At 40.9% G+C, this 15,335-nt stretch overlaps 1 protein-coding gene across 1 annotated transcript in view; it reads right to left on the bottom strand.

Annotated features, from left to right (window-relative positions):
• LOC140739561 (cyclin-dependent kinase-like 2) overlaps positions 1-2,568 on the bottom strand; it is a 74,912-nt gene extending 72,344 nt beyond the window's left edge. The window contains exons 1-2 of the mRNA XM_073067956.1: positions 2,495-2,568; positions 1,946-2,135 (exon numbers count right to left, since the gene is read on the bottom strand). Of these exons, the coding sequence (XP_072924057.1) occupies positions 1,946-2,113 (168 nt within the window). The 5' untranslated portion in view covers positions 2,114-2,135; positions 2,495-2,568. The remainder of the gene's footprint in view (positions 1-1,945; positions 2,136-2,494) is intronic.
• Positions 2,569-15,335: the final 12,767 nt, after the last annotated feature.

Raw genomic sequence — 15,335 nt, 5'->3', positions numbered from 1 at the left:
ATATTAAGTCCCTATTTGCTTCTGAGCAGGATCTCACTGTCACATTTTTGCGTTTTTCCATAGCATATTCCCTTGTAAACAGAATCCCAACACCCCGGGTAGCACGATAGCGTAGGGGTTAGCACAATGCTTTACAATACAGGGGACCGGGTTCAATTTCCACTTCTGTCAGTACATTCACCCTGTGACTGTGCGGGTTTCCTCCACGTGCTTCAGTTGCCTCCCACTGTTCAAAGACGTTCTAGTTGGTAGGTTAATTGGTCATTGTAAATGTTCCTGTGATTAGACTACTATTAAATTTGGGGATTGGTGGGCAGCATGGCTTAAAGGACCAGAGGGGCCCACTCCGTGCTGTGCCTCAATAAATAAATCAATAAACTTAGTTATATCAACCATTAAAGATGCTGTTACAAACCTGGTCAATTATCAAGTGTTCTGTGGTTTTGAAATTCAGAGGATTTAAATTCTGACACCAGTTAATGACTTGAAATGTTAACCCATTATTTGTTCTTTCCACCGAACTACTTGATGTGTTGAATCCTTTCATGGCTTTGTTTATATTTCAAATCACTGCTTTCATGGAGCTTTAGGCCTAAGCTTAGAGATTAGTTGACTGAATTCTAACCATTAATCGGCATTAGGTGCAACTCTATTCCAAAGAGATTCTCCGCAGTGAAGGATGGGCAACTGTGACAATTAGACTGTGCCTGTCAAACAAAGTTGTTAACTCTGTCTAGACAGACAGACATATCAGAAATTCATCACAAATATCACAATACATGCCGACCTACAGAAGTCAGAAAAGCTAAATATTTGCAAAAAAAAATGGACACCACCCAAGAACAATGGCTCACTAAATAGTACCTACACTGCAAGACAGCCTAAAATACATTCCATTGATTATATTTCCCCTGTGATCAAAGTCCATTGCCCTCATATGAAAAATAATCAAAATGGAAAGCTGGGGAAATGGAGCGGGTGCTTCCATTAGTGGGAGAGTCTAAGACCAGAGGGCACAGCTTCAGAATAGAAGGATGACACTTTAGAACAGAGATGAGGAGGAATTTTTTTAGCCAGAGGGTGGTTAAGATGTAGAGTTTGTTGTAGTTGCTGCTGTGGAGGCCAGGTCACTGAGTACAGTATGTTTAAAGCAGAGGACAGTTGTTGCTGCTGTGTATCAGTGGTAGAGTGAATGGTTGTGGAAGCGGTGTCTATTAAGTGGGCTCTATTTCCCATATGGTGTTGGGCCTCTTGTGGGTTGTTGAAGCTGCACTCGTCCAGGTAAGCACAGAATATTTCATTATACTCCGGACTAGTGCCTTGTAGATAGTAGACATACTTCTGGGGGGTTGGGGTGAGTCATTTGCCACAGAATTCTTAGCCTTGGGCTTGCTCTTGTCACCACATTGTGTATTATGGCTACTCCTGTTCAGGTTCTGCTCATCAATAACCCCCGGAATATTGACAGCGCTGGATTCTTGAATGGTGATGCCACTGAATGTCAGTATGGTGCTCATCCATTGCAAGTCAATATGGCAGCCAAACTGCCTAAGACTTTTCCATTGTTAGTCAAACTGATTAACATGCTGCCAAAACCCAATGGTCCAAACCAGTAGTACTTGTCACTAGCTGCTTAATTCAGTCCTTGTGTTGAGAAGCTTGGCAAAGTCAAATCCCATTTATGAGGCTCAGTCGGAGGATTCTAAGACATCTAATACTATCATCCACGATTCCTAGCCCAGAGGAACTATGGGATATGTAAGCTTTCATTGTTAACATTAAGTAATATTGATTTTAAGATGAATATAGGCTCTTCTATATTATATGACTCAGTACCAAATCTTATGGTGTATTTACCTAGTGTCAAGAAAATATTCATTCAAAATTAATCGTTCATAACACTTGAAATTAAGTCTTCCAAATTAATAATAATTCATGATCCTACCTTCAGAAATCGTATTTCCCTCACAGCAATTTTCTTGACCAATCTGTCATCATCACGATCTTGAAATCTTTTGATGGCGACTATTTGCCCTGTCTCTTTGTGCCGGCATTTCATCACTGATCCATACGTACCCTCTCCCACTAGACCCAGATTGTCGTACATCTCCATTTGTAGGCTGGATGCTTTCTCCCTGTATCACAATGTGGCATGTATTGCTATTAGGAATTATAGACTATATTCAGCTAAAAAGAATTTTGATCTAGTATCATCATGTTATGGGTTTGATGAAATCAAACAATAAAGACAGAAGAGCTATTCCAAAATGGTACAGTGTCACTATGCAATGTTAAAAGCTTCAAGAGAGAGCTTCACATATAATGCCCATCACGTTCTAAATCGCTGACTACAACTGAGGTCAAAGTAAGTATAAAATTGCGTCAAATGCTTCCATGAAGGGGAAACTTCCATTCAAGTTCCAACTGGTGAAAGTTTAAGAAAATATCATACTCTACATTCTGGTTGGGGAGTATTTATGGCAGTTTCATTTACCCATTTAACTTCTTCTTTTGCTTTGTCTTTCAAAAATCACAACAGCTGCTCTCACATGGGTAAGTAGCTTGTCGCGGTTGCTTCATCCAACAGTGCAGTGCTCCTCCCCAAGTAATTTTGGCCATACACATCCATAACAGCACTCAAAGTTCTGTTCCCCTTATTATTTATTATGGTTCCCAATATTATTCCTATATTCAGCTTTGACTGAAATTTAACCAGTCATCTGTTCATTGCATTGTTAGTTTAATTTTAAGTAATTTCTTGGTATGCCTTCATTAGCTATTTTATCTTACCCACATCTCAAATATCATTTCCGAGAATTAAGCTGGACTGCTGTCAATCAGTCAATATTTGGAGTTTTCATTATTTTCATGTCAGCTGTGCAGCATTTTCTCAAATAGTATATCATTCAATGAATGTTAGCTTGTAAGCAAGCCACTGGCCCCTTCAAGGGAGAACTCATGCGACAATACATAATATATTTCTATATGAAATAATACTTCTGTTATAATGCTTGGCTCATCCCATCAGTTAACTAGACGTTGTAACAGAGGATACGGCAATCTAGGTGATGGGGGCTGTGAAGCTGGAGGAAATCAGTGGGTCAGGCAGCATCGGTGGAGGGGAGTGGACAGTCAGCGTTTCGGGTCACATGGCATAGAGGGGCTGGTGGGGAGAGGATTCATGCTGAAGAGGATGGTTGTGGGGGAAATTAATAAGTAGAATGGAGAGGGATTCACTGAGGTCCGTTCATTTGCAGGGGAGCAGTACGTCCTATGAATAACCAGTACATAATTAATGCCAAAGGGTCTATGTCACCAGAGACAAGTTCCTAGATGATGGTGGGATGCAGTCTAATCAGGGAGGTATTCTTGATACTGAGATGCTACGGAGACAGCAGAGCTATTATAGCCTGGCTGCCCAGGTAGTAATGCATGGGGATCTCATTGAAACCTACTGAATGTCGAAAGGACAGGATAGGGTGGATGTGGAGAGGATGCTTCCTCTGGTGGAGTATCCAGAGCTAAAGGGCACTGCCACAAAACTGAGGGGTGACCTTTTACGACAGAGGTAAGGGGGAATTGATTTAGCCGGAGAGTAGTGAATCTGTGGAATGGTCTGCCAAGACTATGGTGGAGGCCAGGTATAATTAAAATGGGAGTTGATCGTTTCTTGATCGGTCGGGGATTTAAGGGATATGGGAGATGGTAAGTGTACGGGGTTGAGTGAGATCTGGGATCAGCCATGATGGAATGGTGCAGACTCGATGGGCTGAATGGTTTAATTCAGCTGCTATGTCTTATGGTCATTCTGCAGAACAACGTGACGATCTCTTTTCTCAGACATGCACAAAAAGAACGCTGTGTAAAAATGACATCAGTCTAGGAGTGTCTGACATAGAAATCATGCCAACAATACCAACATAATCTGTGACCTGCGGCACCCAATGAAATTTCAGAGTGATCTGGAAATACAAGTTGATAGTGTGTAGTGAGACTGTGAGGAAGAACAGGCAGTCAGTGGGATGAGTTAAAGTGTAACATAGGAGCAAATAACAAAAAGGCAGATGAAAACAGGACTGGAAGTGTTATATCTGAATGCACACAGTACACAGAATAGAATAGATGATCTTGTAGTGCAGGTAGAGATTGGCAGGTATGATGTTGTGGGCATCACTGAGTCATGGCTGAAAGAAGATCAGAGTTGGGGGCTTAACATGCAAGGACACATACTGTATTGAAAGGACAGGCAGGTAAGCAGAGGGGGTTGGTTGGCTCTGTTGGTAAAAAAAAATGAAATCAAGTCATTGGTGACATAGGATCGGAAGATGTAGAATCCTTGTGGGTGGAGTTAAGGAACTGCATGGATAAAAAGCCTCTGAACAGTAGCCAGGATAAGGGGTATAAATTACAATGGGAGATAGAAAAGGGCATGTAAAAAGGACAATCCTATGATAGTCATGGGAGTTTTCAATATACAAGTAGACTGTGAAAATCAGATTGGTCCTGGATCCCAGGAGACAGAATTTGTAGAATGCTTATGAAGTAGCTTTTAGAGCAGCTTGTGTTTGAGCCCATTAGGGAAAAGGCAATTCTGGAATTGGTATTATGTAATTAACCAGATTTGATTAGGGAGCTTAAGCTAAAGGAACCTTTAAGAAGAGGTGATCATAATATGGTAGAATTCACCCTGCAGTTTGAGAAGAAGATGGAGTCAGATGTATCAGTATTACAGTGGAGTAAAGGGAACTACAGAGGCATGAAAGAGGAGCTGGCAAAAGTTGATTGGAAGGGGACACGATTAGCAATAATGTCAGAACAGCAATGGCTGGAGTTTCTGGGAGAAATTTGGAAGATTCAGGATAGATACATCCCAAAGACAAAAAGTATTCTAAAGGGAGCATGACACAACCATGGCTGACAAGGAAAGTCAAAGACAGCACAAAAAGAAAAGAGAGGGCATATAATATAGCAAGAATTATTGGAAATTAGAGGATTGGGAAGCTTTTATAAACAAACAGAACACGACTAAAAATCCGTAAGGAGTGAAAAGGTGAAATACGAAGATAAGATAGCCAATAATATAAAAGCAGATACAAAAAGGTTCTTAGATATATAAAGAGTTAAAGAGAGATGAGAGTGGATATCGGACCACTGGAAAATGACAATGGTGAGTTAGTACTGGTGGGGTGGGGGGGGGGGGGTTCAAAGAAATAGCAGACAAACTTAATAAGCTTTTTGCATCAGTCTTCACTATGGGAGACACTAGCAATATGCCAGAAATAGGAAAATTTCAGAGGGCAGAAGTGACTCTTGTTGCTATTGCTAAGGAGAAGGTGCTTGGGAAGCTGAGCAGTCTGAAGGTAGATAAGCCACCTGGACCAGATGGTCTACACTGCAGGATTCTGAAAGACATGGCTAAAGAGATCATGGAGGCATTAGTGGTGATCTTTCAAGAAACAATACCTTCTGGAAGTGGTTCTGAAGGACTGAAGAATTGCAAATGTCACTCCACTCTTTAAGCAGTGAGGAGAAGAAGGAAGAAAATTGTTGGCCACTTAGCCCGACTTCAGTGGTTGGGGAGATGTTGGAGTCTGTCACTAAGGATGAGGTTTTAGGGTACTTGGAGACACATGATAAAATAGGCCAAAGTCAGCATGGTTTCCTTAAGGGGAAATCTTTCCTGACAAATCTGTTATAGTTCATTGACAAAATAATGAGCAGATAGACAAAGGAGAATCGGTGAATGTTGTTTTCTTGGATTTTCAGAAACCCATTGACAAGGTGCTACACATGAGGCTGCTTACAAGATAAAAGCCTATGGTACTACAGGAAAGATACTAGCATGGATAGAATGCTTGCTGACTGGCAGGAGGCAAAGAGTGGGAATAAAGATGGTTTATTCTGGTTGGCTGCTAGTAACCAGTGGTGTTCCATAAGGATCAGTGTTGGGAATGCTTCCTCATGTTATATGTCAATGATTTGGATGAAGGAACTGATGGCTTTGGGGCTATGTTTGTGGACAATACGAAGATAGGTGAAGGGGCAGGGAATCTGCAGAAGGATTTAGACAAATTAGGAGAATGGGCAAAGAATAAGCAGATGGAATATAGTGCAGGGAAGTGAATGGTCATGCACTTGGCTAGAAGTAATAAGGACATAGACTGTTCTCTAAACAGGGAGAAAATACAGAAATCAGAAGTGCAAGGGGACTTGGGAGTCTTTATGCAGGATTCCCTAAATGTTAATGTGCAGGTTGAGTTGGTGATAAGGAAGACAAATTTAAGATTAGCATTCATTTTGCGGGCACTAGAATACAATAGCGAAGGTGTAATGCTGAGGCTTTGGTCAGACTACACTTGAAAAGATGTGCTGGCATTGGAGAGGGTCCAGAGGAGGTTCACAAGAATGACCTGGGAATGAAAGGATTGACGTTTGAGAAGCGCTTGAAAGCTCTAAGTTTGTACTCACTGAAGTTTTTAAAAATGAGGAGAAATTTCATTGAAACCTATTAAATGTTGGAATGCCTAGATAAAGTGGATGTGCAGAGGATGTTTCCTACAGTGGGAAAGTCTAGAGCCAGCAGTCATAGCTTCAGAATAGAGTGAGGTCCATTTAAGACAGAGGTGAAGGGTATTGGAGTATAAATTTGAGTATAAAAGTTGCATTGTTTGCTGTGTAACCAAAACTATGTAGTCAGTTTTGTGTTTGCTATTTGCTATGTATGTATCCAATTTAGTAGGAGAATGAAATCTCTGTCTTGTCTCTGTACTATTGAACACATCAGTGAATTAAGAATGTAGCCAAATAAGAAGATAATGGTGTGTTAATTAGAGGCTAGCTAAGAGATGTAGATTAGAACATGATTAAGTTAATGGGTAGAAACAATAGTGGCTGATGTACTAGTGATACGCAACTGTAGACCGATTGGATATGCTAATGCAACTAAACCAGGAGATTGCTATAAAAATGCTATGTACAAGGATCGGTGGGCAATCAGCGACTAGCTCAATGACTATCTCAGCTTTGATTTGCAAATTAAAGTTTTTAACACTTCTTGAAGAATCTTCTGCGTCTCCTGGTCGTTTGTGGGGCACGAGAAACCACGACAAAAAAGGGGAAATTTCTTTAGCCAGAGGGTGGTGAATCTGTGGCATTCATTGCCATAGATGGTTGTGGAGGCCAAGTCATTGTGTATACTTAAAGTGGAGGTTGATAGGTTCTTGATTAGTCAGGGCATCAAAAGTTACAGGGAGAAAGCAGGCGAATGAGGTTGAGAGGGTTAATAAATCAGCCATGATTGAATGGTGGAGCAGACTCAATGGCAAATGGCCTTATTCTTAAATGGTCTTATGGTAACAATCATTGTCTGAAAATAATCATTTCCATTTGCATTATCCTGAGAGAAGGCAGTGCTATCCAACTGAATTTCTCTCCCATTCTAACATCCAGATCCAGTTCAGCATACTTTCATTTCAGGAAGTAAAGCTGGATGCCTTTCTCTGCAGTACAAATACAGCTGTGAATTTTCCTGTAGCCTCTAATAATTTATGAAATTACCATTTATATTCCAGTATCTCTGAATTGCAATATTAATTATTTCCATAATAACGATTAATTAAACCTGATTGCAACTATGTAAAACATTGGTTACAACTATAACAAATTCTGCAGCTGGAGAACTGTGTGCACTTCTGACTGCCACACTATAGGAAAGAAGAGATTGCAATGGAGAGAGTGCAGAGGAGATTCAGCAGGATGTTGTGCGGTATGCACCATCTGGGTTATGAAGAAAAGTTGAACTGGTTTGCTTTGAAACAGAAAAGCTGAGACTATAAGAAATAAGAGCAGAAAGCTAGTCAGTGGTGTCGTGGCAACCGCATTGGACTTTGAGGCGACTGGTCCGGAGTTCAAATCCGGCTAGCTCTTTGCATGTTTCCGTCCATGCTGGGTTGTGCATCGAGCTAACAACTCGACCTGGTAAAAGAACAAAAAAAAGGTAAAGAAATGGCAAGGTTGCCACCTGATGCACCACAAGGCATGGAAAGGAACAATAGCAACATGGGAGCAGAATTAGGCCATTCAGCCCATTGAGTCAGCTCTGCCATTCAATCATAGTCAATTTATTATTCTTCTCAATCCATTCTCCTGCCTTCTCCCCATAACCTTTGACAGCCTGACTAATCAAGATATCAACTTCTGCTTTAAATACACCCAATGACTTACTCCACAGTTGTCTGTGCAATGAAGTCCACAGATTCACCCCCCTCTGGCTAAAGAAATTACCCCTCATCTGTTTTCCCTGTGTTCTGAGACTGTGCTCTCTGGTTTTAGGCTCCCCCAATATAGGAAACATCCTCTCCACATCTGCTCCATCTAGGCATTTCAGTATTCAACAGGTTTCAATAAATCCCCCCGCCCCCAATTCCTCTAAACTCCAGAGAGTACAGAGCCATCAAATGCTCCTCAAATGTTAACCCTTTCATTCCTGGAATCATTCTTGTTTATCTGGACCCCTCCAATGTCAGCATATCTTTTCTTAGAAATGAGGCCCAAACACAGCTCACAATCCTCCAAAAGAGGTCTGACCAGTGCCTTATAAAGCCTCAGCATTACAACCTTGCTTTTATATTCTAGTCCTCCCAAAATGAATGCTAACATTGCATTTTTCTTCCTTACCACAGCCTCAACCTGCAAGTTAACCTTTAGGGAATCCTGCACAAGGACTCCCAAGTCCCTTTGCATCTCTGATTTCTGAATTTTCTCTCCATTTAAAAAATAATCTATGCCCTTAATCTTGCTACCAAAGTGCATGACCACACACTTACCAACATCATATTCCACCTGCCACTTCTTTGCCCATTCTTCTAATCTAAGTCCTTCTGCAGACTCCCTGCTTCCTCAAATCCACCTGCCCCTTCACCTATCTTCACATCGTCCACAAACCTGGCCACAAGTCCATCGATTTTGTCATCCAAATCATTTACAAAAAACGTGAAGATAAGTGGTCCCAACACCTGCCCCTGAGGAACACCAGCAGCCAACCAGAAACTAATATGGAACACAGAGAGTGGTGGGTGCATGGAATGCACTGCCAATGATGGAGGCTGATACAATAGGGTCTTTTAAGAGGCTCTTAGATATGTTCATGGAGCTTAGAAAAATAAAGAACTATGCGGTAGGGAAATTCTAGGCAGCTTCTAGAGGAGGTTACATGGTCAGCACAGCATTGTGGGCTGAAGAGCCTGTAATGTGCTGTAGATTTCCTATGTTCTATGTTCTAAACCTGACTGGCCAGGCAAATGCTATGGCTGTATAAGCAAAGGTGAAGCTAGCGATCCAATGCCAACCTACCTCCTGGCTTCGCGGAATTATTTTACAGAGGGAGCTTCATTGAGGGTATGCAAAATTAGGAGGAACATGCAACATGCCTGTTTGTATGTTCTCCCCGTGGTTGTGTGGTTTCCTCCAGGTACTCTGATTTCCTCCCACACTCCAAAGATTTATTTATTTAGTGACACAGAACAGGTTAGTAGATTAATTGGTCACATGGTGTAATTGGTGAACGGCTTAATGGCCAGAAGCTTAAGCTAAGGAGAGGAAATTTAGAAGGCTTTTGAGGAATGGCAGGTGTTTCATACAGAAGCTGGTATTATACAATCAGAAAAGTTAAGGAACTTGGGCCAAGTGCAGGCAAATGGGACTATTTCAGGAGAACATCTTGGTGAATATGGACATTGGACAGAAGGGCCTGTGTCTGTGACATCGAACTTGCATAGTGAAGTCTACCATAAAGGTAGAGCAGTTGGATATCCTGTGTTTTAGGTTGAGGTTTAAATACTGACTAGCACAAGAGTGACCTAGCCTTGACCACTGGATCAACTTTACTGTACTGGAAACATTTGATTTGACCTGGAGTCCCCAGTAATCTTTGGAGGAAACAAACCAGTCTGCGCCACATTAACATGCTGAATGTCACCACTGTACTTCCGCCAGATTGGAAGTGCAGCTATAATTTATGTATAAGGGCTGAAGTTCAGGCAAGTGCAGAACTTCTGGGTGTAGTCGATGGAAAAACAGATTCTACATGTAATAAGACCACGAGCCTCAAACGTCAAAACTAGTTTTGGTTTTTTTGAGTGAACTTTTTACATAGCCTACCCTTACAAGAATGAGTCCGATTAGTGAAAACCGAAAATGAGTTTTACGCCGTTCTCAGTTGCATCCATGTGTCTAAATGCTTCTTTCTAATGGTCTTCGGTAAATCCGGCTGACAACTGAAACATAGGTGCAATATTTGTCCTCCTTTCAAAGTGAGAGGTCAATCCAGCATCTCAAGAGACAGAAGTTGGTTGAAAGGCGATCATGCTGTCGCGAATGGTTTTAATCTCATTTCTCTGCGCTAACAGTGTAATAATTTCGCGTTCACCCGCCCCCATAGCAACACGTTCCGTTACTACAAAACAATGGAACGTGGAATCCGTAGAACCTAGCACAGAACACCAAATTGTAAAGGAAGCGACGCAAGATGGGCAACGATGCATTTAAAATGATCTTTCCTGTGGCTCGGCATTCAAAACCGCAGCGGCGGAAAAGACTGGTATTTGCGCATGCGAGCTTTCCGAATCGATTCTGCGGAACTGCACTTCAAGAGTTAATGAAATGTTTATGGGCTTTGCAGGTAAACAGTTAGAGAGAAAAATACACCCAGTCCATCAATGTTGCTCCTCATTTATGCCACTCCGAGCATTTTGCCAACTGTGTAGAATATATTTAATAAAATATATTTATTAAATACATTTAATAAGAGAGCCAAGAATAAACTCTAAATTAAAAGAATCTCCATGGCCTGGCATACATGGGAATGATGTCATTATTTTATCGGAATCATTTCTGTCTTGGGCTGAAGGGAATGCGAATTAGTGGATAGTGAGAATCCAATCTCGCCCGCTCGTTCATACAGCTGGAGATGGTCAACACGGAGGGGAAGAGGAGGAGACGTGGTGGGTGGGTGGGTGGGGGGCAATATGTGGTGACGGACAAGCAGTATCACAGAAAATGCAGAATCAAAGCAAGGTTGCTACGGATGATAGTATGCAGGATTTTTAAAAAATCAGCTGTCTCAATTGGGATGAAGAAGTAGAATCTACAGAAGGTGAACCTACACACTAAGCACAATAAGGATGATAAAGGCTGCTGAAGTCCGTCGGATCCAGAAGAGGACAGGGAGCATTTATGATTTCTGGGGATTTTACAGTTAGAGGACTGGCTTCATCATCAAAAAGCTAGAAGGAGAGTCTCACATAGGATGTTCAGCGACGGCAGGAGGAAGGGACACACTTTGATCGAAAGGATATAGTAGAGGGAGCCCGATGGTGGAGAACCATGTTAGGACCAACAATATAGGAGAGAGAAAACAAGGGTGCCTAATGCAAAGCACTACAGCTGCTGGAAATATGAGGCAAAAATATTGGAAATATTTAACAAGTCAGGCTGCATCTCTGGGGAGAGAAAAAACAAATTTAATATTTCAGATTGGTGACCATTCAATAGAATATGCATAATACCCTAATTAATGCAGCTTCAGAAGTTAAGAGGGTAATTTACAGAATAAAATCTCAAGTGTTGTAATCAATGCATTATTACATAAATAATGACCATATCGGATTGTGATACAATGGTTAGAGGTCTTAACATGTAGGTTGAACAATCACAAACAGATAAAATCTGTAGGTGCTGGAAGTCCGAGCAACACACACAAAATGCTGGAGTGACTCAGCAGGCCAGGCAACATCTATGGAAAAGAGTACAGTCAATGTTTTGGGCCGAGACCCTTCATCAGGACTAAAGAATCAATCATATAGAAAGAGGATTTCTAAATCACGAGACCAGGAAGAAACTGGGGATGTGTTCCACTCCACATTCAATACCTCAGTGCAAAGGTAAAACACGACAGTCATGAGGATTTAAAACTAATATAACAAGGTAATATAAATAATAATCTAAAGTAAATGAAGAGAAGGCAAAACAGCCAGGTGTAATGTGTAGAGGGAAGCTCAAAACTGTAAGATAATTACACTAAAAGCAATAAGTATCTGAGTAAAAATTTAAAACTGAAGAATAAGTTGGCTGTGTGGCCCACATTTATAGTTTTTTGATACATAGAAATACATAGAGGACAAGGAAAAATTAAATGAATTTCAGACAAAAGAATAGTTTAAGGATAGAAACATGATATCCATTACTGATTGATAAATAAATATATTGCATTATAATGAAAAATATCAGGGAAATATATAAAAGGGCAAGAAGCTTTAATGATTTGTGATATCATAATTTCAGTCAGTATTTGCTGCAAAGAATGAAGAGAGCATGCAAGACATCCAAAAGGAAACAAATGCTGAAAGGAAAAGAGATCCTGAATTTAAATAATTTAAGTTATGGCTTTATTGATTGACAACTCCCCTGTTAGCACCAGATTATATCCATTTCAGTGGGAAGATGAAAACACAAAGCATAACTTTTGAAAATTCTCTGGATTCAGAAACCATTCTACGCGATTAACAAACTGGACACATGACTATGCTATTTAAGAGGTGGAAAAACTATAAACCAGTCAGTCTAACATTTGTCGTTATTAATAATCCAAATGTCAAATACTGCAGAGCATGGAAGTCTGAAATAAAACCAGAAAATAATGTAAGCATTCAGGTTAGGGAGGCTTTGTGGAGAAAGAAACGTAGTGTCAACATTAAAGTTGATGATCTCTTTTCAGAACTGAGGTGGAAAAAGCTAATGCAAGTTTTAAGTTGCAGATAAAAATAGTAGGGGAGGGAGAAGAGACCAAAAAAGTTTTCATTAAAGTAGAAACAGTTGGCTTTGAATGACACAAATGGTGGTATTTTATCTGCAAAGATGATCTGTTAGGAAGGGACTAGCAAGGAAGGTGGTTGCATCAAGAGATGCTATGAGAAAGGTAGATATAGAAGAAATACCAGAACATATCAGAGCATATAATAATCCCAAAATGGTCAGTATCAACACTTGGGGCATTGTATCCTGCTGTAGGAATGCCTCCTAACCTGATAAGCACTTCCATTCACAGCTTTTTTTTTGTCACCAAATTACAAACAGTAATACAACTGAGCTCCTTAAACTTTTCAAGCATAGGAGAAAGTTAGCATGAATTAGTGAAATGTTAGGCTGCATATAACAAACTTGTTTTCTTTTAGTAAGTGACTATTGTACTAGATAAAGAATGCTGTATAGAAGTTTCCTTTTGTCTGGGCTTCCAGAAGGCGTCTGTGAATCATAGGATCACAGAGTTATACTGCATACAAACAGACCTTCAGCCTAATTAAGGTAATCTGCAAGGATCTGATCTGGAAAGTCAACTATTCAATGCATTTTACAGGTTTGCTTGAAGACAGGTTAAAAAAAAGCCACATATGCATTTTATGGTGATGCAGATAGATGGCAAAGTATAGAAGAAAGCATAAATAAAATAAGACTTATCAAGAGATTAAATAAATGGTCAATTGTGGCAAATGTAAGATCCTCTTCTTTGGATCAGGAAAGGATAACAAGGCTAATGTAGAAATTGTGGAGATCCAAAGCGACTTGGGATCGATCACTCAGCAATGACCTATGTGCTGGATTCTGGCACGATAATAGCTCAGTCTCTGCTTGCATGCACAAAATTTGTGGGAAGTGTCACTTGCATTAGACAAGTATTGATAATCACCTACTCTAAAATTCATCCTAAAACCATTCAAGGGTTTGCTAATCACCAGAAAATTGATCACTGAAAGTGGACCAATTGCGTGGCTGCTCTGGCTTCAAGGTCGGGGACTGAGCGTTCCGTTATGAGTGATGCACCTCTTGACTTCCACAAAGCTTTCAAGCAGTCAGAACCACATTGAGGTTATAAAAGAATATTCACCACTTGGCAGCTTAGTGCATCTCTAGCGTCACAACTGAGGCTCAACGTTATTCAGATCAAAAGCAAAAACTGTAGCTGCTGGAAGCGTGAAATATAAAACAGAAATGCTGGAAACGCTCAAAAGATTCAGCTGTGCCAAGAGAGATGGTTAATGTTTCAGGTTGATGACTCTTTGGGGGTAGAATTAATGAAAGGCATTAGCTTGCAGTGTTAAACCTGACCTGCTGAGAGTGTGTGTGAGTGTGTGTCAGATGGATGTTACAGGAGAGGATAAAAATGGGTACAGAATACTAGAGGGGTAGTATCAATAAAGGGGCAAATATGACCAGGAATGCAGGAATAAATTGGGGGGGGGGGGAGAGGAAGGAGGGAGTGAAAGTGGAAAGGGGAGGGAGGGAGAGGAAGGGTAGGAGAGAGAGGGGGAGAGAGAGTAAACACATGTTGGATGTGAAGGTTATAGAGGCTTGGAGACTCTTATTGGGGGTGGGGATTCCATGGTGAGAACAGAAGTCCAAGAAATGGTGGATGCACAAAAACAGGCTCTGTCAACCACAGTAAAAGATAAATCACATTTCCTACAAAAGTAAGAAATTTCCAATGTCCTGGAACAGAAAGTCTGAGACTTAAATTTCAGATCAATAATCTTTTAACTGGTTATAGCATATTAACTTCATTTCTATCTTCAGAGATACTGGGGGATCATTTTCAGTAGTTTCTGTTTTGCTTCTAATAGTTCTAACAGAATTCCAAAGACATTCCTACATGTGAAGAAATTCAGTCTTGAACAGACCTTCCTCAAGATTGTGACTGTGACCCCTTATTTCTAGACTCCTTAGCCAGGGCAAACATCCTCACTGCATGCTTGAAAGCCTCAAGGTGTCAGATGCATCACTCCCCATGTTTTGTGACCTACAATCATAGCCACAGTATTCTGATGGAGAGTCTCGGCCCGAAACATCAACTGTTTATTCCTTTCCTTAGATGCTGCCTGCCTCTCATAGCACAACCCTACATCCCCATCTCCCTGTCATGAGAGAGGGAAACAGGTAAGGCTGGCCAACAGGGCTCTGCTGAAGCTGTACAGGTCAGTCCCCTGTACAGTGGATGCAAAGGATCATAGAAACATTGGTGAACTCCAGCCATACCATTGACTTTGGACAATGGAGACAGGAGGTAATCAACGGCCCATGCTCCACTGGGAGCTAAGGATCCAAGGAAAAGATGATAGATGCTGTCTGACCTGCTGAGTTCCTCCAGCATTTTGTGTGTGTTACTCTGGATTTCCAGCAGAGTCTCTTGTGTTTATTGTACTTATGTGGCTGTTCCAGTTGTTCTCCTATTGAGGCCCACAATAGTTATGGTGGGAGTCTTGCCGCTGAATGCCAAGAGTAAGTGG

Source organism: Hemitrygon akajei, chromosome 15, assembly GCF_048418815.1.
Source record: "Hemitrygon akajei chromosome 15, sHemAka1.3, whole genome shotgun sequence".
In the NCBI taxonomy this organism is placed as follows: Eukaryota; Metazoa; Chordata; class Chondrichthyes; order Myliobatiformes; family Dasyatidae; genus Hemitrygon; species Hemitrygon akajei.
This window is presented reverse-complemented; position numbering and strand designations above follow the sequence as displayed.